Source organism: Dermacentor variabilis, chromosome 9 (assembly GCF_050947875.1).
Source record: "Dermacentor variabilis isolate Ectoservices chromosome 9, ASM5094787v1, whole genome shotgun sequence".
Lineage (NCBI taxonomy): Eukaryota > Metazoa > Arthropoda > Arachnida > Ixodida > Ixodidae > Dermacentor > Dermacentor variabilis.
Genome location: NC_134576.1, coordinates 38013446 through 38037291, shown reverse-complemented (window position 1 = coordinate 38037291; position 23846 = coordinate 38013446). Strand labels below are relative to the sequence as shown.

The 23846-nt window shown below is 44.4% G+C and overlaps 1 protein-coding gene across 1 annotated transcript in view; it reads left to right on the top strand.

Moving 5' to 3' along the window:
* The window catches only part of LOC142592614 (uncharacterized), a 189827-nt gene that overhangs the window by 70650 nt on the left and 95331 nt on the right, over positions 1-23846 (top strand). Inside the window, exons 9-12 of the mRNA XM_075704154.1 lie at positions 3351-3468; positions 6962-7070; positions 7714-7891; positions 15303-15517. Of these exons, the coding sequence (XP_075560269.1) occupies positions 3351-3468; positions 6962-7070; positions 7714-7891; positions 15303-15517 (620 nt within the window). The remainder of the gene's footprint in view (positions 1-3350; positions 3469-6961; positions 7071-7713; positions 7892-15302; positions 15518-23846) is intronic.

The following is a 23846-nucleotide window of genomic DNA, read 5'->3' as shown; positions in this document are numbered from 1 at the left end:
ATCTTTCAAAAGGGCCCATGTGTGTCCATCACTGACAAGTCGGGAATGCCTTTCTTTCGAGCGTGCGCAGATTGTGTTTGTGTCTTCCACTTTTCGTTTGCCACCACTGTGCAACCTTTGAGTTGATGGTAGATGTTTCAGTAGCCCTTGTTGCTTGTGTGTATGGCTTGCGTGTCTGCCTTTTATACCATGTATTACTATTACAGGTAGTTTACTCAATACATTGGGATCTTCCTTTCTTTCGTTTTTGTTTTTTTCCACTTAGTATTCATTTGCAATACTAGCCACACTCTTTCTTGGCCGTAACCATACAATATAGGCGGAGTGCGAAGAGGGAGATTTCATAGCTGGATGTGCAGGCTTGGAACTCCAGAGGCCAAACTACCCATCTTGTTCTCTACCTTCTTTGCCAAGTGCGGCTAACTCTCACCAATCCGAGATGTTTGTCGCATGCCACGTCGCCTTCAGGTGCAAATAATTCTCCCCATTAAAAATTGAAACGCCATATTTTAACACCACATGTTAAACACCACACCACATTTTTTAAAACACCACATGAACAGTTTCACCACATTTTTCTCATCTTCAAAAACATGAAAGGCATACAGCTGCTGAACTAATTAAGAATTCTCAATTCTCAGTGAGTTTTGTCAAGCTTACAGAATGTTGGCTCGATGTGAGAACTCTGCAGTCATGTCAGGTATGAGAATGTCAACTCTTGATCTGGATCACATTTACGTCGTAATACTATACAGTATCAAAAGGGAAATGCATACAAATATATTTGAACTAATAGCCTTCTTTTAGTAGTATCTGGTCCATTAAAAGGTGGTCACTGTCAATCAGCCATCGACATATAAAAATATACATTTCTAAGAATGTTTGATCTCTGGCCGCAGTGGCTGCACTCCAATGGGGCAGAATGCAGAAACACTCATGTACCGAACACAGAGTGCATGTGAAAGAATCCTAGGCGGTCGAAATACTTCGGGGCCTTCTCTGTACTAGGGAGTTCCTCATAGCCCCTGTATTTGCTTTGACACATTCAACTGTATCAGTCAGTGAAATCAATGAATGTGCAACAATTTTAAGTTAGAAGATTGTTTCAACTTGGGCAGAAACAGCATACATACAGGCATCTTCCAAGACTCAGCAATATTTTTTAAGGGTCCCAAGCAAAGCATAAGTATACAGAAACTGGTGTATAGTAATGTTGAGAGAAACTTGCAAAATGCACAAATATATTAATTCTAGCACAGAATGGGGTTAATAGACACACCTTCACATTTTTTTTTAACTCCTTAACTGCTTTGGATGAGCCTCACTCCTCAATGCGATACTGGTTAACATTGCTTTGGATAAGATTAGCTTGTCTGCACCAATATTCCTGCTTTTAAAGCCCCTTGTATGAACGGAATGCCTCCATTAAATTTTTTTCTCTGTTGCTTCGATGACAGTACCGTTTCAGTGCTCAAAGGGCGTGTTTATTGCACTCTTTTGGACCCTTTCTGGCAGGAAAATTTGAAAGGCGGCATCTTCCATTGACACCTTGAGTTGGGATTGCACATGTAAAAAAAAGGACATTGTTTGACTCCAAAAGGGGGAGGGACTCTGAAGGCGACAGAAGTGCAATTTTGTTCTTCAATGAGAGAGGGTGATAACACTGTTATTATTGATTCTCCTACTGAAAGTGATGAAAGAAGTCAGAAGTAAGTAAAAACGGACCAAAAAAAGGTAACTTTTTATTATTTTTGTTATTTGTGTTATGCGTGCTGTATATTATGTGCCTCATACTCTATTTCTTTTCTATGACTGGGATAAAGCTTGCTTTTGAACGTCATGCCTTGTCTCTGTGTATGCATTATGTCGTATGTGTATGTTTCTTATCTGTGCACCTGCTCATCTCAGACTGCATTGCTGCCTCCTGTATGTGTTTGGAGCTCTGCATATGTGTATGTGCAAGAAATCAGTGCAGTGCATCTTGTCCTCTACTTTCATCTCTAAATGTTCGTGCATGTACACAACTGTATGTTCTAAACTTCCTTTCTTCTTGTCTTTCAGTATACCGTATTTACTCAATTCGACCAAGATAGAGGGGGAAAAAAGACGCCCTCGATTGTAACCCGCACCCGTTCGCGGTGACCTAAAAAAAACGTCCATTACATTACCGCACACCTCATTCTTTCATACAGAAATACAATTTTTCTCTCATTTGGAAGTTCAAATAGTTACTCCCAATACGCTAAAGTTGTGATAAATAAAGAAAGTCACGGTTTCACCCTAAAGACGAAGCATCAATTACGATAACAAATTAGTAGACAGCTATATGAAAAGAAAGGATAGTAGTTTTATCGGCCGTATAAACTTTTAAACATTCGCTTACTAACTAAATTAATAAACATGGTGTCATGTGCGCACAAGCAAACATGAACACGTCTCACTCAATAACCATGGAAGCTCTTCAAACACTGAAGTGAGGAAGTGCGGTAGCAGGAGCGAGGAAATCGACCTTTGTGCGGCCTCTCGCTTTGACGGGAACTAAGTGGTGCACACAGCGTGGTGCACCTAGATGCGGAGATTCTTGTCTCCGTTGCAGATTGCTTTCAAGTTAGGGGCCGCGTGGCTGTGCCGTGCGTAGCAGCCGCCAGTTAGAACACCTCTACTGTTAGCGCCGGTGCCGCACACAAGTTTTGGGAACTCTGAACGCTCGTGATGGCGGCCCGATTTCCATCTGTCTCTGCACACGTGATCGCTTTCCTTTTAATTGTAGCATTGTGATGAGCTCGCCATGTCATTGCTGTTGGTACTTCCGTGCTGATAGAGCGGAAGACAGACGGTGCACTAACCTAAGCTATGCTTAAGCCAAAGGTAGCATTGCCTAAGCACACATACTGCAGCATGTGGAGAAAGCTACGGCATCTAGACTCGAAGCGTGTACGAGATGACCATTTTGAAATGCGGGTGGCGATATGGCAACGCAGATTTAGGGTCGTACTTGATTCTAACATGCACACAATTTTTCGACGCATTATATCGGGAAAAAAAGTGCACATTAGATTAGAGTAGATACGGCATATTTTTATTTTTGTTGCTATTATGTGAAAAGCAGTAGCCGTCACCATTGCAGGGTGATGACTGCATCTCTTTCTTTTATTTTAATTTCATTTAAAGAAAAAGGTCACCCTTTGATGAAAATGTGAAAGCACTTAAGGTGTTAATGAGTGCCAAGAAGGAAGACAGCTAATACTAGTAGAATTTAGGTTATTTCAACCTGAAATTCCTAAAAGTTCCAAGACATAGTGACCATAACCTGTACATACTTTTAGTACATTTGTTGTGATCTGTTGCAGAAAGAGTGCATCGACCCCACCCTGCAGAGGTTCGTCATTAAAGAGCCTGCTCTGGCCATTTACCGTTGCTCAAGGCCTTGCCACCAACTGCAGACAGTAGCAACAGCTGGAACTGATGGCAAGTAACTTGCTACTACTTGTTGCTGGGCTAGCTGATTCATACTTTTTAAGGTGTAATAATACAGTAGAACTTCATTCATACAATCTCGCTTCGTACAATTCCCCAGCACCGACACAATCTAGAACACACAAGATGACCCAATACAGTTGCGCTTCTTTTTAATGGTTAATACGTTCCTGGAAAACACAATCTCTCAGCACCAACGTTCAGTACATTGCCAGAATGCTATTGTATGATGTGTTTGCTGTCCTCTATATCTCATGTCACCGAGAAAAGGCACGAGGCATGTGCAATCTAGAGCACTGGGCACCCGTCACGTCAGCTTCCCCGCAGTACTTGCCTGCCTGTGCCACCTGAAAATGCCAGTAGGCCCTCAGGTTCCACTTCCAGTACCACAAGGTGACGCGCAGTCTGCTTTGATTCGCCACAGTAGTCAGCCAAGTGCAGCACAAAATGTCATAGCCTCTGCCCTGCACTACACGGGACACTACAAGTGCCATTTTTTGGTCATTATTAGTGTAACATACCTTATAAAACAGACATAAGCGGTAAATTCAACGTCCAGTAGAAAGGAGAGTTTGCTTCATGCTAGAAAGGCTGGCTAAGCAATAGTAGTTAGGATAAACCTAGCTGAGCAGTTTTGAACTGATTCTAAGGACTGTGTTAGTGAGCTAGTGTACGGGTCCCATATGGGTGAAGCACACTCGAGTTTAGAATGCATGAGTGTTTTATGTAGGAATAGTTTGGCGGACATTCCGGTGAAGAAAACCAAGGGTGCTGTTGGCTTTGTTAATAACATGGTGGATATGTTTCTGCCAGGACAGGTTTGCTGTTATCCTATCCACCATTCTTTCCTTCTACCAGATGCACGAGTTATTTGAGGAAAGACATAAGGACGACTTCATAAATAGCAAAAACATTTTATATAAGATTTGACAGATGTTTCAAATTTTTGTGTTCTTTTTTTACTGCTGTTTTCTGATACTGTTGAATAAAACCGTCTTAAGCTTCCATTATTGACTGGATTTGGCTTCAGCAATGGCTGTATGCTTTGATCAGACAGTGCATGCCGATGTTGCACAGTGCTTTCTCAAAGGCATCCTTTAGAGAGTTTTTAGCAATGTGTGGCCATTTATTGGTCTCACTCTCAGTGACACTCCTCATACATAGAAGCACGGTATGTTAAATGAGGATGCCACATTGCTGGTGACATGGCCAGAGAAGTTCACAGCCAATACATTTTTTGGTCATGCCAACCTTGTGGGAAGCAGATCTATTGGGAGTGGCACCTAACAACATTATGCATGGAATGCTTGGCTGTTGGCTTTGCTGCTCGAAGCTGCTCAGCAGTGGCCGTAATTCGCCTTTCAGGGCTCTCACTCATCACGACCTCCACCGGCTGGAGAAGATCAAGGGCATTTGACTGCCAGTAGCTCTAATTTTTCTTTGTCACACGTAATAATTGACTACTATAAACTGTTGCCACACCCCAAAAAGGAAGGATTTGGTAACACTTTTCTTGAACAGGTGACACCCTCCAACTCTCTGTGATCTGCGTGTTGTAAGGTGACTAGGACAGCATATGGCTTCATCTCGTGTCAGTCTGGAAGCCAATAATCTAGAATAAGTGCGCTTTATAGGTGACAGAAAGGTTGGTGAAATGAAAGGTAAATGCCTAGACAGATACAACTAGAGCATTAAGGTCTATGGCGATTCGAAGCCATGCCTTCAAATACCTCGTGCACCCGGTACATTCTCTCTGTTTGCAAGCCTACCTGTGGCACAAGGATGCTGTGAGTGGAGGGTCAGCCACCTTGTGTTGGGCAACCTGTTATTGTTGTAATGCCTTCTTCAACAATGTTGCATGCCCCACATTGCATTAGTGTGGCACATGCACTGGAAAAATATAGTGAATGGAGGTTTTTATGGTGCAACAGCTGTTACAGCTCAAATGGAAGAAGGGAGCTGGATATGGGCAGCTTTCCAAAAAAGTCAGGCCAACCTTGCGCATAGCAACACCACCACCACCAAAGCATCACAGCTTTTCATGATTTTACAACACAATCACGTTTTCTTTAAATCTTCTGGTTACCTTAGCCTGTTAACCTCGCTGCACATTCACAGTGGTAACCTAAAATATGGTGCTACAAATTCACCAGGACACACAAACAACATTGACAGAGTGCACTCAACTCAACGCTTTGTGCTTTCAGTAATTGTGTTGTTGGGAACCATTCCGCAGCAACCTAATGCCTGAAAAAAATGAATTTGATAGATCATATCTATAAGCTAGGTATTTCACCCGCCCATCCTCTGACTGAGTTGCTCAAACAAAATTTTTATCTCATGTAACGTAACACCACGTTGCAAACAAACTGAGATCATTGTGTTTAGAAGAATTTCTAGAGGCCAATCAGTGCTCTTGATTTGCTTTTGATTTGTTTTTGTGCCTGTAACTTGCTATTCTTCGTGAAATTTTGCAATGAGTGACATTGGCAGCTGAGTGCAAAAATGAATACCGCAATTAGGAAAAATAAATCATTGGAGCCGTAATTGTCAACTACTGTCATAGGAGATAACACAAGAGAAAGGGCTGGTCATGCTGCTTTGAATAAACATCTATCCTGCTGCCCTCACCATACGTCATGCAAGAGCTGTTGTCAAATCTTGATATAGCGTATTATGTGATATAACTAATGATTAGATAGAGAATCTTTTGATATTATGAATTAGTAGATATAACAAAGTAAATTAAAATTTGGTTGGCCATACTTTATTTCAGTGAGTACCTTACTGATCTAACGAAACAAAAATGCAAAGAATCGAGGCAGTATCGGTGACAGCAAAGCTAATATTTATTTGCTTACAGCTCAATATATCTATTGTGGTTGCAAAAATGTTAGACGCTTGCAAAGAGCATCTTGTATAGTGGCACATTCTGAAACAATGTGCATGTTTTGGCCAGCACCTTGAGTTTGCTGGCCCACAGTTGGCAAGCCAATGTGCCGATCTTGTATGATTGCACCAATCGAGTGGTTCCGTATTAACGACAATGCCAAGCTTGCATTTTTAATTCAGCATTTGTTCACGCGCCAAGCCGCTGCCAGACCAGCAATATCAATGGGAGGCCCTTTATTTACCCATTGGAGAGATTATGCTTGGGTTTCTTTTACATATATGTGATTGTGAATTTTTTTTGTCAATGTCAGCTTGTACGCTTACTACAAGTATAAAATACAATGAAACTATTTTTGCATAGGAAGCGACTTCATTATAACAAGAGGTGACTACTTGCTGTGTGAAAGAAACTCAAAAAGTGGATAATTTTATCTCATTTCAGCTCAGTTTTCTCTTATTTATCATAATTTTCACATTACACATGTGGATATGCTTCCAAGGGTTAATGGATAAGAGAATTCAGTAGTGCATGACCTGGCAATGCTTCTTATGCGACAAACTTGGTCTGCAAAAGCAAGAAACTTTTATGCAGCTGCGAGTGAAGACTTTAAGGGTACTGACGAGGTGCCACTGACTTCCGAGACCTTTCTGGATGGCTGCTTGGTGGTGACACGATATGGCGTCTATGCCTGCAAGTCCAAGTAAGTGTGGTTGTCTCAACGTACAGCTTTCTTGTAGTACCCCGAGCCATCTGTTAGTTTACTGTTCACTAGGCTGACAAAAGTGATATAGGGGTCCAGATTTTCTAAGAACACCCTTGTTTTTGTTTGTCCTTTCTATTCTTTGTCATTGGCTTGCATGAAGTTGTGTCGGTGGTATTCATGCGATTGGCAATTTGGTGGAACAGGTGATAAAAAGCAATGGAATAAGAGAAAAACAATCACCCCAGTGGCTTTGTTTTCCAATAATTCTTTTCATGAATGGGCAAGTCAATCAAAAAATTTCTCCGTGGTGCTGTTCTCGATTTCAGTGTTTGTTGGCCATAGTATACAGTGTTATAGTGTGGGTTGTTTAGGGAGAAAAATGTTATTTGTTGGTAATGCAATGCATGGAGTAGGGAACCGGGGCTCTAGTATAGTGACAGGTTGGTTGCCAAGGAAAAGGAAGTGCACTCAGCGACTGTAGAGGATTGGGTTGCACGATGCGATTTAAAAATTTGCAGATGTCAACCAACGCAACACAGTGAGAGGCCATCGTCCTGCAGTGGACATCGAATGGGATGATTATGCGGTGGTCGTGGTGGTGGTAGTCGCTGATGGCAAGCATGCAATGTCCTCTCTTCAGGTGTTCGGCGGAGCGCCTGTTCCTGGGCTTCACAGGTTCCCCTTCAACGCTACCCTTGGCAGAGCACCTGGGTGCCCTGCTGAACCTAGACATGTTCTCCCTGTACGAGGCAGCAGCGGAGGCACAGCTCGTGCGTGGACAGTTTCCCCAGGCCGTGCGCCTCTACCAGTTGTCCAAGGTCGGTGTGCACTGGTGCCCTGCAACCATAATTCTTAGGGCACTGGGCAGTAAAAAACATGGCACTAGAGCCTAAGAGCTTTATTCTCTTTTACATTGGCACTTTATGCCGCGGGAAGTACAAGCATCAACCTAGCTTGGCTCAGCAATGAGCCCAAAGTGCAACTATGGCTGGGCGCATGCAAGTTTTGACAAGAAAACTGTAGTGCAGTACTAAAATTTTGATAGATGATAAAGTAAAGCTTTCCTAGGAAACCCTTCCAGACTTTCCTCACCGTGGCTGCCACTGTCTTGCCCAATAAGCATGTTCCTCGTGTCACGTAGCGTGTGCGCACGAGACCATCTTTGCGCGAGAGCATGTGCACATGCGCCAGCTTCCATTAGGCCATGGATGCAGGAATGAAACATGAAACATAACGGTGAACCTTGCCCCCTTCTCTCGCGTTGTACTCCTCTCGGCATGCATCTGTCCTCACCATTCCTCTCAACAAACATCTCCTTCATCCTCGTGACATCACTGCGTTGACACGTCACAGTGTGCATTCACGTGAACTGTTGTTTGCATCTCATCTCGGTGTCGATTGTGAATGTTGTTGTGCATAAACGTAAAGATGGCATCACATTAATGTTGTAACCTGTACGATGCACAGACATAAACAGGACGCGAGATTACAGGTTGCATAGATGAGAATAAAGATAATTATACGCATCACATTTAGTTTTATAGCAGTTATGTAACCACTTTACGAAAGCTTCGTTCCACGGAGATTCTAACTTGTGTGTTGGATTTGCATAATTATTTAAGTATTACACTCTGTGCACAAAGCGTAGCACTAAGAATGTGGTGACATGAAGTACCACACTCTCATGAGGCTGTGAATGTTTGCTGATGGACCATTTTGCCTTCCAACACAGTGGATGTCTTTCCAATCCCCTTCCAACACTCTGCAGCATCGGGAAGTTCTTTCATGAAATAGTCAATAACTTTTTTTTAATGGTACGTTCAGCTGGTTCCTATTGTGCTCCAACTCGGTTTGCAGCGATGCAGATCCCTCTTGAGATTGGAGCCAGAGAAAGGCTGCCCCAGCCAAACCTGCTAGTGGCTTTCAAGGAAATCAGAGTAGCTGCGTTATCGGGATTCTGTTGGCCATTTGGTTGTGCTCCCAGGTTAGGTTGAAGGTGGGAGTGTCGCTGAGCACTCTGAGCTAGGGGGCAGCACTTAAAATATGTTCGAAGTGCTCAGTTTCAGCTATTCGAATGTAAACTGCGCTGCGATAGCACTCTAGAGCACTTGAAGGTAACCACTTGAATGTGCCATAATTCTATGTGAAATTATCTGCTGGAAACGTGCAAAGCTGCTTTGTGACGTGTTCCTAATTGCGAATATGGTCTGGCGCAGTTGACTAAATCCTCTAGCGAGCATTTCGCTTTCACTAATATTAGTCTGTAGGTGGAAGACAAACTGCTAGGTGCCACATTGTTGTAAAAGTTGCTGCACCTGGCCCATTCCAGAAATGCTCATTTTTGTTGTGTCTGCTTCTTTTTGCAGTGATCAAGGGTATTGGGGTAAAATTGCTGTCCTTCAGAGAGTTGGCAGGTGGTGCTTACTGCTGAAAGCAGTAAAAATATTTGAAGACGTATGCTCAACTTAAATGGCAACTCTGGCAATTTTTTTATGTCCACTGACCTTAATAAAATTGTGAGTTTAGGTTCTCTTTCACACTCTCTCAGTTAAGTTTGTTCTTTTCTCTTTGAAGTCGATCAAAGTCTCTTCAAGGTGATTATCGGCGTTGATCAAGCAGGAGGCAGGTTGGAGGTAACAGAACTTGAAGATATATTGCAACGAAAATATTTACACAGTCAAATGCAGAGTTAACAGAAGAACACTGATGCAAAGCACACAAATAAACAGCACCTTACTGTTCTACTTTTTCTTAAGTTAGAGCCTAGGACAACTGTCACTACATACGACCAACCGAGTCTCACTGTTCTACCACTAAGTTGTTACGGCCCAGACTAGAGTTGCATCGTACGGAGTCTTACTGATATATCAGATTTAGTGATTACAGCCTAGACTGAGAAACAAGCACCTCGTTTCGATTGTTATAGGTGAAAGAGACAAAGAAAAAAGGCGGTAGGACCGTTAGCCCATCCCACAGAAGCAGTTGCCAATGAGAGTTGAAAGTTTGCTTAAGCCACAACCCAAAGGGAAGGCCTTACTCTCAAAAGTAAATGTATTGAAAAACAACCCTGTTTTCCTTCCTTCTACAACTTCATTTCCCTCTCCTATTTCCACGTGGTCAGTGACGGCCTCAGCAAACACGCCAGGCACGCACAATTTATTGAGGCCATCTCGAACCTCAGTGGCGTTTCTAGCCAGCAGGGGGCTCGGGCGCTGGTGTCACAACACTGCGTACCGCAGTCCCCCCTCAAGGCTTTTCCGCATGGAAAAATGATGACCGTTGGCGGCATCCAGACTTGGTGTTCTCAAGACGGCATTCTCCGAACGCGATCTCTGCATGCGCACTGCGCCTCTATCTACGGCGCGCACTGCAAGTTGTCACTCGACACTTTGCAGGCTCTCCTCAGTGCTCAAAACAAGATGCACATGGTTGCAGCCCGGATGCGTAGGGGAGTGGACCCCCACTCCGTATGTACAACATGTGGTCCACATTGCTAGGCCCCTCTAAACCTCAGCGGCATCTCTAACCAGCAGGGGACTCGGGAGCAGGCGCCACAACAATGCGTACAGCTGTCCCACTCAAGGCTTGTCTTTGTGGACCTATTATGACCATCGGCGGAATGCCAACCCGGTGTGCGTAGGACCACATTCTCTGAATCCGTTCTTCGCATCTGCACCGCGCGCCCCCCGGCGCGTGCCGCAGCTCTTCACCCGACACCACGCAGGCCACCCGACCCCTCAAAAACAGAAACGGTTGCTGCCCCGACGCATTGGGGAGTGGACGCCTCCCTATTCTCAAAACACGTGGGCAACTCGCGGCACTGCGAAAGTATATACAAAACAATCATGTAGCCCTACACCACCCATTCTGCATGTTTGAGAGATGAGCGGCCTAACACTCTGGTATCTGCTCCAGACGATATGGCTGTACGTCGTTTAATTTTTCTGAAAAGGAATTTTAAATATTGGTTGCCTGTTTCCGACTCATGTATGAATGTATGACTTTTTACTTGCCACCGTGAATTTGTGATGTCAGTGACTACAACGTCACTTCGCCCAGAAACGACAAAACTGGCTAATTTTCCTACGAGATGACAGCTGACAATCACCATTTTGACAGACGTGATAACTGGTGCTTCACTTCGTCTTGCCGCAACACAGTGCGTTTAGCTTGGGCATGTCAGCTGCCTCGCATGGTGGCCAGAAGCAAACGGCGATCCTTTAGCACTAATACTGTCGCTGAAATCATCGCTTTCTAGTTCAAAAGTGCGGGCCGGGCAGTATTATTTTTATTTCTTTTTTCACATTCCAACATTAATTTATGTCTAGTTCGAAAGAGCTGTACAAGATCCTCGTGTCGTCAGAAGACATTACCAGCTTTGCTTTCTTTGTCTTTTTTTTTGGCATTAGGCTTACATGTACTTCGTGTTAGCATGTGTTCTGCGCGTTTACATTATCGTAAGGTAAGATTTGACGTCATCGACTCATCGTTCATAAGAAGCAGCTACCCGTTTCAATTTCGGCACCTCGTTTATTGGTTATTTAGTATAATGTATGAGTTTCTCAGAAAATGGAACCACCCTACCGGCGACAGGACTGTCAATTCCATTCGAAAATGTCAATATCCTAATATGGTTGAAAAAGTGCCGGAGTCGCCCTTTAAAGCAGCTACACATGTTAAGTGGTGACTTTGGTTTCATTGTTGCCCAACTTCCTTCACTCACTGGCTTGTGACTGTTTTGTGCACCGGGGAACAGTGCAGCAAGGTGCAAGGGCAGCACTGCAGTTAATTCTTACATGCAACTTCAGAGGGTGAGGCCTTCGATATGAGGAGTGGGCATCATCAGTGCCAAGCGTCATAAACACTGGTGTTTGCTGTAAAAACAAGCAAACAAAAATTTCTGCAGAACCCGTCTCAAATTGGCTGTTGACGGTCAGTGATTCGCACTGAAGTGGACACACTGTATTACCACTGCCAAAATGCATCATGTATGAGGCGTGTGTGTGCAGCTAGGCTAATCTTTGAAGTTTGTGAAGTTTCCCTTCTTTTGTGTGGCCTCCGAGATGTACGATATGGTGGTGTGTGACGAGGCTAAGAGTGGGCCGCTTCAATTTTTGGAGTTCTGGCAACTCGCTGGCAGCCAGACGGCAGCCAGCTAGTTCCGGTCCTGACAGCAAGTCACGTGGGCTGCGATCCCAAGACAGCCCGAAGCTGCCCGAAGTTTGCAAAATCGAACGCTGGGACAGCTGGCCAAATGTAAACATGCTACCAGCATGGCACCGCCCGGTGAAGCAGGCGCGCGCTCGGCTTTGTCAGCCCATTTATGCGTTGCTAGCATGAAAATATATAGTTGCATTCATAGATACAATCACTTTCGTAAGATTTCGAGCGACATTGATGAGTTGGCATTGTGTCATCACTTGACAAGACCTGAAAAAGCAAGACATCGCGTACGTCTGATACGCATAAAGTTTCGTGCCAACCTGTTTGGGCTTCGATTTCAGAAAGTTTGTTTCGGCTGATGGTGCTTCTCATTGTGACCCTAAGGAGCTAAGGTGCTGGGGATGCAGCTGGGACATGAAAATGCATGCCGCCTGTCACCAACGAAAAGTTTCACCCAAAAAACAATATTGGTCGCGATAATAAGAGCAATAAGCTAATGTACATGTGCCTATTACTCAGCCAGTGCATCCTTAACATCAATGTCCTGCAGTTCGGACACATATCGGTTTTGAGCTGCCACCCGAGCATATGATGGAGAGATGGAGTGAACATGGGCTAGCTGCAATGCCTTCGCTAACTGCAGAAAATGGAGATATCGCCACATACGTACGCCAGATATGGGAAAAGGAACACCACCAGAGAAAGATGAACCAAAAATGTACTGTAATGTGTGGGAATAATTGTCTACAACTTGCATGGAACATGATGCGGATAACGGACGCACAAGAGCGCGGCGTGCTCTTCACCGCCGGGTAGAAGCCTTCAAGGGACTCATACACATATGCACACAAGAGCTTTAAATGGTTCACCGCCAGCTCCTGTACTGCACCGCCTCGCAATGCAGAACGGTGTGTTAGCACCTAAGAAGATAACACTAGAAGTAAGGAAATCCAAAGATGACCATAGACAGTTGGCTGAGCCACGTAAGTTTAAGTCCTCAAGCGCCCGTGCTGCAATCTGTCAAGTCCCCACAAAGATGGTGGCAAGTGCCCATCGCCTCTTTTAGTCATCCGTTAGCCAGAGGCCTTCCAGAGAGCAGCCAGACCAAAATCGTCCTGGCTGGTTTTGGCAGCCTGCGGGTAGCCAGAACCGTCCAGCCTGAGTAGAACGAACACCCGGTGGAAGTGTGTGGTGCGGTGGGCGGAGCAACCAGAGAAAAGTAAAGACGCTCTGGCTGGCCCTGGCAGCCTGCAGGTAGCCAGAAGTGAAAAATCGAAGAGGCCCAGTGAATCCTTCGCTGCCTGCAGGCATTCGTGGCACAGCATTAAAGCTTCAGGCTGCTCTGCTTGAGGAACCCATGTGACATGGGCTCGATTTCGCCAGGAACTGAATGAATATGAAAGGATTGTTTTTTTAAATTGGAGATTGGTATAAAGAGGGTAGATAGACTGAAAGTGGCTGAAGTAGGTTAAGGATGCTATTTGCATTAAAAACGAAAAAATCCCCAGAAGTGTTGCACAACCCTGCAGAATCAAACCAGTATCCAGAGAAGCTGTTAGTGCGCATTGTCTCTCTTTCCTCTTCTTCAAGTCCCCTTGGACACTAGGCAGTGGCAACAGCAAGCAGTTTAGGAAACCTTAATAATATCACACACCACACCGAATTACCACTGACAGTCGCAGCTTTGCCCAATCACAATGTGCCCTCATTACCTGTCCCCCACATCCCTTCAAACTTTTATGCTGAATTTTTAAAGATAAATATCAAGCAGTCTACAAACACTGCCATAGAGCACCATCTTCCAAAGGAGAGGATTTCCTCGTTATCTAACCAGGGGCACTTGTCATCTCATTTTCTTTTAAACAACAGTTTCGGATATGCGCAAACCTGGCTGGCCTACCACACCAGCATCTGGCCGCAGCCTCGTAGCGTAATGAATCGTGAGTGGAATCTCAGTGAGCAAAAGCTCAAATGTGAATTATAAGGAACTGTAATCTAACCAGTAAGCAAATATTCTTATCTTCTCTGAATAGTGGTCGACTGTGTCCTCTACTAGACCCACTACTTGGAGCCCCATGGATTGGCAAATGGAACGTGTTAGGTCATGCACGCTTGTGCTACAGGACGACTAAGTGGAGTCTCTCCCATGATGGTTTGTTGGTCATGTTCTGCTGTTGAGCACGAGGTCATGGGTTTGATTATCAGCCGCAGCAGCTGCATTTTGGTGGGGGCATAACGCAAGAACGCTCGTGCCATACTTTGGGTGCACTTCCTGGAAATCCGTGTACTAGTTAAAATGAACCCATAATGGCTCGCTACGTCTTTCATAGCCTGTGTAGTTGTTTTGGGATGTTGAACCCTATAAAATTAAAAGCCAAGTGCCTGACTGCTACTTGATGTTGCCTGCTGTACAGACGATGCTGATCAACAGGACTGCTCCACAAAGATTGATGCACAGAGTGATCTCAGCTTGAGATCCACTCAAGATTTGCTATTGGAACAGACGTGCTCCAAAAAGGAGCAGAAGATTTAGCCCTGGAAGTGTTCCTGATCTGTCAGTGGAAATCAGCTTTTAAAACATTATGGGGTCTTACGTGCCAAAACTACTTTCTGATTATGAGGCACGCCGTAGTGGAGGACTTCAGAAATTTAGACCTCCTGGGGTTCTTTAACGTGCACCTAAATCTAAGTACACGGGTGTTTTCGCATTTCACCCCCATCGAAATGCGGCCACCGTGGCCGGAATTCGATCCTACGATCTCGTGCTCAGCAGCCCTACAGGGTAGCCACTGAGAAACCACGGTGGTTAAAAAAGTCAGCTTTTGGTTTCCTGAACATGTGCAGATGTCTCCAAGTGTTGCACTTCTGGCATTCACACTTTCAGTGTATAAGCTTACTTTTAGGGGCCTTTAAGTTTGCTTTGCTCTAAAAACAAGCATGCTGCATCCCCCAACAGCGGCCTGCCAAGGTCAGCAGTGGGCGAGAAGGATCTGGTAGCAGCATTGTCAGCTGCATTTTGCCTTGCTGTTTGCGCACCCACCCCCACCCTTTCCTGCCCCATTGCAGTGTCCTCAGCTGAAAAGGGTGGCCCACTTTGCGAGCCGGGGCTTCCTCTCGGAGCTGCTGGCCTACGTGCAAGTGCTGTTTGGCACGAGGGCCTCGGAGATCCCCGTGCCCGACCGGGTTCACTTCGCCAATGTGGCTGCCCTGGGGTTCGTGCAGCAGGTGCTGAGCAAGCGCCATGGCACGGCTGACCGCGATGCCGTCCTCCAGGCATTCAGGCACGACACCCCTCCTTTCCTTGCCTATTTGATTACCTCCTAAAGCTCGATATGATGAACTCGGTAAAGTCGTCAATTTGCTTCGTTATATCAAAATTTCGTTACAGCGAAATTCGATTTTTTCATGGAAATAAGTACTGTTTCCGATAGATCTTTCTTGCATGGAAGGAGTCACAATACTTGCCAGATTATCAGGTAATTGGAAAAAGCAAATTTGAATGAAAAAGAAAGTCATTTCGTTGAAAGTCGGCAACGAAAGGTATGGTTTCATGCCGTGTCCATGATATGCTCACGCCGACGTAGTGAATTGAGCGAAGCCAGCGACGCTTTCACGTCCACTCCATCCCAGCAGCTTATAGTGTTGCGTGCAGTGGGACCACATGTGAGCTCAGTCACGCTGATCCCCATCACTCTTAAAAAATGTTTGCATACTTTGTCCCACAACAATAATCATCATCTGCTTTGCTTGTGTTTCCTTTCTTTAACGCTGGTAGCCCGGTACTTCCAAGTCATGAATGGCATGTGCGTTATCAGCGTGACATAGCATTCTTGACAGGAAATTTATATAGACAGGAAGTTATTAAAAAGGTACATACTTTGTTATATTGAGAATTTCATGATATTGATATTCCTTATATCGAGGTTTAACTTTTTCCGAAATGATGCAGATCATGTGCTAGTCCAAGCAGAATGGATACAGAGACAGGCATGAACAATAGTGCAAATAGTACAAGTTGGTAACATGATTGAATGAATGTGAGCAAGACTTCGGGTAGTTAATGACACATGAAAAAAAAAAAAAGGTGAAGGCAAAAACCTGCTGCTTACATGGTAATGCATTAAGTTATACGATTGAAGGGGTCGGACTTCTTGCGAGATGTAACAAGTCGCAGTGTGAAGTAAAAATATGGCTCTGTCGGTCGACCTCCTCAACGACCCATGCAAGTACCTAACGCACTATCTAAAGGTTCTTTTGTTTGTTCTTTTGTTCTCTCTTTCTTCCCGTCATTCTTTCTTTCTCTTTCTTGCTTTGTTTTGTTCATTTTTCTTTTGTTCCTTCTTTCGTTCTTTCTTTCTGTCGTTTCTTCATTCATATTCAGGTATTTAATCTTCGCTTGCTTACAGTGGTATGAGCCATTCCTGATGATGATATTTTTTGCATCACTGGACCAGGCACCACTTTTCTCGGGTATGACCGTTACAATGAGCTAGCTGCATTAGGCTTTCACATCAATATATAGTTAGACACCTCTATGCATGCAAAATATTGATTCACGGAGTGTATATTTTGCTTTCAGATGTTCCTAGACGATGAGGGCTTTAGGTATAGCAATTTGCAACAAAGTATTTCCATCTTCAGCCAGCACACTCAGAATATGCAAGGCCGAAATTGCAATTTTCTAGCGAAAAACCACATCTTGTAATTTTGTTTATTTTGGATTCCTAAATAAATAAAGAAGCTAATCGCTAGGTTTGGTTGCAGTCTGCACCATATAAGAGAAGGAAATTATTTTTCTTCGTGTGACGATGGCATGTGCTCGCCATCGAAAGCACTCATGAACACTGTACAGTCGACTCCCGATAATACGAAGCCGCTTAATTGCAATTTTCGCTTAATTAGAAGTGAAATGCTGGTCCTGTCAGTTTTGCATGTAATCCTATGGAAGAAATCGCTCGATAATTCGAAGTTCTCATCCAGTAATATTGTTTAATTGGAAGTTAATTTTCAGCCAGGATCCTCGAGGTGACCGTCATTATTTGGTAGAATGCGCAATTTTTCAAGTGCTGCAACAGCTTCGTGCTCTGCGTTGGTGTCATCGCCACCGCAGCCGTCCGCAATGCCGCCCTTCTTGGAGCGGCGCGATTATTCATTGCTACGGCTGCCGTAGCCTCTGCAGTCAGCTCCGGCGGGAGGCGAAGCGGCTGCCGTGCGTGGCCGGAGCTGATCGCGGAGACCACGCGGGTGCCATAGGTGCACGCAACGCTGCATACTGGCAGTGGCGAGATTGTGCGAGATTAGGCTTCCAGCGTGCGCAGCGTATGTCGAGGCGTGTGCTGTGGCGTGTGTTGGTCGAGGGCCTTTGTGCGTGTAGCTCGTTGGCTAGGTTCTTCCGCGGGTGATCCTACGCTTCGGAATCGACTGTACATAGTCGCACAGTTGATAGCCATGGCAAACCGTGGCTCTTATCGCACGCTCGACCTGGCAAGGAAAGTCGAGGTTTTGAAGGAAGTTGAGAAGGGAGGTGCCGCCAAACAAGACATAGCGCGGAAGTACGGGATCAAGCCGAACACGCTCTCAAACTACATCAAGAACAAGCGCACAATGGGCTCCCTGCAATAGTCAGGTGGTGCAGCGATCGGCTCAGCCGTCAGCGCCACCGTGTAAGTTGCGCGAAACACCGAGGCGGCCACTGCTACGGAGGCATGCTTCTGCGGCGCTCGTTTGAAACCTGTCAGATGTTCTGAATTGCGGTTTTAAGACAATCAAAACATCGAAGCCCATTTTGGACCACTGATGCTTGAGAAAGGACGTCAGATTTACGACTACAGCCATGTATATCGTGTCAAAGATGTAAACATCATGGACATCGCAGTGAGGTGCTTAAATTAAATTACAGTGTTTTAGGTGTCAAAACCACGGTGTGATTAGAAGGCACGCCATGGTGGGGGACTCCGGAATAATTTGGACCACCTGAGGTTCTTTAACGTGGACCTAAATCTAATTACGGAGATGTTTTGGTATTTCCACCCCATCGAAATTCGGCCGCCATGGCCGGGATTTAATCCCACGACCTCGTGCTTAGCAGCCCAACATCAGAGCCACTAAGCAACCACCGCAGGTCACGAGATATTTGTCACAACATAGCAAGCATGCTTACGATGTCGAACTCAAAGTTAGTTAACAAATAATAATTTTATGCCACTTAAGTGAGCAAATACGGCCGTGGACATCTCTGAACTGTCAATTGTCGCTTAATTACTTGGAGCGTGCGTTGAACCTCACAATTGTAGAGGTTTTGGCGAATTGGCAGGTAAGTGTTTTTTTCTCCGTTGACAAAGTGCCTCGAGCATATTCTGGTATCGTCGTTTGGGCTCGAATGTGAGAGGGCATTACCGTTGAAGCATCATAGAGAGCAATCAGCTGAGACTAAACAATGTGAAGACTGAACAAATATGCGCTAGCGTACGTGAGATAAATACTAATTTTCGAATACTGGACGTGCGCTGCTGTGCACTCCAACCTTAGTTCTGTTGTTCTAAGCACGAGAAAATGTCGGCACGAATAAGCTCGGTTCCAGAATTCGTGTCTGGATCTTGGCGCAGAAAGAAACACAGCGTGTACAAAGCTCCAGCACGGAGCGCTTACGAAGCTAAATTTGACACATAACAACCGCTGCGTGTTTGTTTTGGAGTAAGACGAGCTAAACAACTACCTAAACTAATTTACAAAAGCGGGAATCAGTTCACGCGTTTTTATGCAGTTGACGCTTTATTGCGTGTTTTTACGGATGCTGCTGCTGGTTGTTTATTTTTTCTTGTTTTTGCATTTACGTCCTAGTTCGTTTAACAGAAATTTGCCAGACCGACATGAACCGCAACGATCCACTTCAGCTGCCGGGTTGCTTCCGCAGTTTTGAAGGCAAGCAGTGCAATTTCATGAAGACATCCCCTTTGCGGTTGTGACAATCCTTAACACAGCAGTATCTGTGCTTGTTCTTTTTGTTCACACTTCTCACAAAGGAGCTGCCAAGAAGCTGTGATGAATCCATTGGAAAATTGGAAAAGCAGGCTTTCAGGCGGGCGTGAGCGCACCACGGACAATGGTGAAATAATGGTGAGGGCCTACCTGCGGGTGCTCACCGCTGCTGCTAGGTGGCGTGACATGTACAGGCAAACTTCATTGCAGGGTGCCCATAATGGATGCATTTGAGAACGAGAAATTCAAGACGTCTCGGAAGCGAATGCGCACCGGTGCTTACCCAGAGTTGGAGAAGGCTCTGCTGGTTTGGATTAGGGAGGCCAGGAGCAACAAACTTCCTCTCAGCGGAGACATTGTTGCTATGAAAGCATGAACGCTTGCAGCAATGTTGGGGATCGATGACTTCGTTTCGTCAGATGGATGGCTGACGCGCTTTAAAGATTGCCATGACCTGGTTTTTAAGAGCGTGTGTGGTGAAAAAGCGTCCGTGAACAAGGAAACATGCGCCACATGGAAGGATGGAAAGCTGCATGAATATTTCGGCGAATACAGACCGGAAGACATCTTCAATGCAGATGAGACTGCACTCTTCTATCGGCTTCTATCAGAGAAGACCCTGATATTCAAGGACGACGACTGTGCTGGGGGCAAACGCAGCAAGGAGAGGGTGTCGGTGCTGATTGCGACAAACATGACTGGCACGGAACGATGTCGCTTACTTGTGATCGGGAAAGCCGCCAAGGTGTAAAGACGCTGCCTGTGGACTATGAGTTGAACAAGAAAGCGTGGATGACGGCCGAAATCTTCAAGAGCTGGATAACAAAATTGGACTGCAGTTTGCTTCTTCGAACCGCAAGGTGCTGTTCCTTGTGGATCACTGCAGTGCTCAAGTGAATATGCCAGCTTTGAGTGCAAAACGCCTCGCATTTTTGCCTACAAACACAACAGCTGTTTTGCAGCCAATGGACCAAGGCATCATCAAGAAGGCATCAAGCGCATCATCAAGGCATCATTAAGTGCATGATTTTGTGTATGGATAACTCCGCAAATATGAGGTGAGCCTGCTCAGTGCCTTCACATGTTAGTGTGAGCATGGGATCATGTGAAGCAAGAAACCCTTACAAACTGCTTCAGGGCTTGCGGTTTTGTGGCAGCTTCCTCGGAGGATGCCTCTGAAATTTCAGCGGAGGAAGCGTCAACAAGCGAGCTTGACGGCACTGATTTTGGTGATGCTCTCGGGGACGTCAATTTTGAAGATTACGTCGTTGTAGACAAGGCGGTTGGAACGTGCGGTGCACTAACGGATAACGAGATTGGGGAAATTATTCGGCCCCAGGAAGCGACCCATGAAAGCGACGATGACGTTGAAGACGAGCCGCAACCTAAGGCTGCCGATGCAGCTGCGGGACTTGCTCTCGCAGAGCGCTTCTTTGCCGCTGAAGGTAACGCAGAAGAAGCGTTCTGCCACATCTACAGCCTGCAGAACTTGCTTTCAGCAGTGCGATTCGGCAAGAAGAAGCAGAGCAAGATGGCCGACTATTTTTCTTGGAGAAAACACTCTATTTCGCTACCTGCTGTTTTTGTGTTTTGTGCTTAATTGGAAGTTCGTTTAATTCGAAGTTTTTTGCGGTCCCCGTGAACTTCGTATTAATGGGAGTCGACTGTGTTCATGGCGGAGCCATAGAGCGTGTAAGAAACCCAACATGGAGTGAATGCCCGCATTATAAAGTTGCTCTTTTGCGCATTTTAATCATGGGAGACCTTTCATCGATAGTGCAGCAGACCACAAAGTAAAAATTAAAACAAGAAAGGCATAAATCTGACTGTGGCGTGCCTCTCTGCGAGCAAAGACATGGGCGCTGGTTTGCATAAAAGCTGAAAGAAAGTGAAGATGACTTGCAGCAGTTGCTGCAGAGCAGGCTTGAATTGAAGAGGAGGGTCCACCCTACGGAGCAGGGTACATTGATTAATTATTATTATCATTATTAAATAGCATGTTCTGAAATCTTTGAGCTCATTCTTACAGTTTGCACTTTTTGGCCGAGCAATACCTTTAGGGAAACTACATTCCAAATTGCTTTACCACAACCTGCTTTCAGAGCAGTTTCTTGGCTGGAATTTTGTTAGGAATAAGATAAGGTATTTTTTGTTTCTAAATTTTTATTAACACAAAAACCATTACTTATTTAACATATATTGATTAGAAGAAAAATTGAACTTAGCCTCAAAGTGATGACACTGTTACAGAAATGTAATGAAAAACATGCGACTGACCTTATCCTGCACTATAACCCCCTAGATGGGAGCAAGGGCACAGACTCCTTGTCAGGCAACCACTTGCCTTTTGGTCTGCGCCCTAGGCAACTGTACCACGTTGTCTGAATAAACTCTTTGAATTTGAATTTGAATTTGAATTTGAAAATATCTGACAAAAACAGTCAGTGTGTCTTAATTATTTCTGAAATGATAGTTTTCCTAAGGTGGTTCACCTAATTGGTCTATATGACAGCTGTAACTTGTTTTCTATTTTATCTGTATTAATGAAGTATAGAATGTATACTTGAAACAATAGGATACATGTAGCTATAGACTTTTATAGATATCTGCTCAAAGGTTCAAAAGTTAATTTTCGGCCCTGCTTCCTCCCTAAAATGGACACCAAAGGCAACTATTAGGTCTAGCGAAAGTGACAGATTAATGCTCGAGAACATCTAAGGCATCAAAATTAGGGAGAGGAGAGCTTTAGTAATTAAGAAAGTGAGATGACTACAGGACATGATCTGAGACCCGGAATGTTCTGGTACTGGCCCGATGGTGTGTAGCAACTTGTCATTATAATTCTGTCACCAGAGTACTCAACCACTGATAATAAAAGTATGATTGCATTGCATTATAACAGGGAAAGAAATAGTATTTGTCGACATCTATTTCATTCTTAGAAAAAAGAACTCGTTGACGGTACCCTTGGCAAAGACATGGCGGGGGGGTCAAGAGGTTGTTTTAACTCGTCTTAGCAAAGGACGAGCTCATGCTTCTGTGCTGTGTAGGGCCGTGCTTGTGAAGCTCATAATAAAGAGGAAAAAAAAAATATCCACATGCATGCAATATTGAAGCGATGCGTTAAACTGGTAATACTGTCATACTGTCACATTTCTTCTCTGTAGGACAACTGCCGTATGAGATAGGTGTCTTTTAGCCGCACCAAATTTTTAAAAATTGCCTGTGGCAGATAGCGTAATGCTAACCCTTCAGCTAAATTACTTGCTGGGGTGGTCACTAATTATACAAAAAATCAAGATGCTTACTTGAATAATTAACATAATTGCAATAAGCAACTTTTTTTAATTAATTACTTTATGGTGCGTATTTCAATTTAGGAATTGTGGCCGGTGAGTTTGCAAGGCGCATCCAGTTTGCATGAAATCTTAGGACTATAGCAGTTTCGAGGTAATACTTTTGGAAGTGTGCAACGAAATGCATTGGCGTTCCAGTTACTTTCAGGCTTCAATGCATGAAACAGCACTTCCTTAAGAAAGTAAGTGCGAGAACAGTGCACTTTTACTGCAACTTTGATGGCGCATATTACAAAACCGGTGCCATCCTCAGAATTCGTTCCAAGTATATGTGACTTGCTAACTCACTAGGTACAATTAGTTGATAGAAATATGTGCCATAAAGACAATAATTAGGAAGTTCATTGATGTAATTATGGTAATTATTAAATGAAACATTTTGATTTCTCCTAGAGGTAAATTTAGCTCAAGGGTTATAATTGTGTCATCTGCCGAAGGCAATGTTTAAGAATTTGGTACAGCTAAGAAATGACACCCTTATACCTGGGCACAGCATCGAGAATAAAAAAATAGTGACAAATGTTTGTTGTTGTCCGAACCAATACAATCCTATGGCTTTAGAAAAATCTTAAACGGGCCATGAGGCCACCATTTTATCTAGAGGGTACTACATCTAGTTTAAATGTCCTGTCATCGCCAGCGAAAATCCACTCCATGCTGCGAGTGGTAAATGATGGGATGCCATCTGACATTTGGAAATTGGAACACTTTTGTGACTTCACGGCTTCTGAGACTGCAGTGTATGTAAAATTTCATATGCTGGGTACTCAGTGTGGGGTTGAGATGAAGCGAAGGCTTATCTTACCATTTATTGCTTGCTGCCGTGGAAGTGAGCAAGTAGCAAGAGTGAATTCGGATCGAGGCGGGCACACTGATTGCTGTCGGCACACAATCACATAGCAACGGGCATGCCGCCGTGCAAACTTCCAGGCGACAAGTAAAATTTCTGAAAGTAGCAGAAAATTCTGTGTCCATTTGATTTCTTGGAACGCTGTCAGCTGTGTCTTCGCACGGTTTCTGGCCATTCTTTTGCATTTTACACAATAAAAAGAAAAAAAAAAGAAAACCGTAGCACTGTCTTTCTGACACCGATTTACTCATTGACGGCAGTAAAGGCGCTAATGGTGTATGAACCTTCATAACTCCTTGCTCATGGGCAGGCCATTTGAATTGCACTTGAGGAATGTGGACTCTTCAATTTTTTAAACTGGCTTCAAAATTGATGGGTTGCTTTTTCTGCATTTCATTCACAGCATTATATAAGCATTTTGAAAAA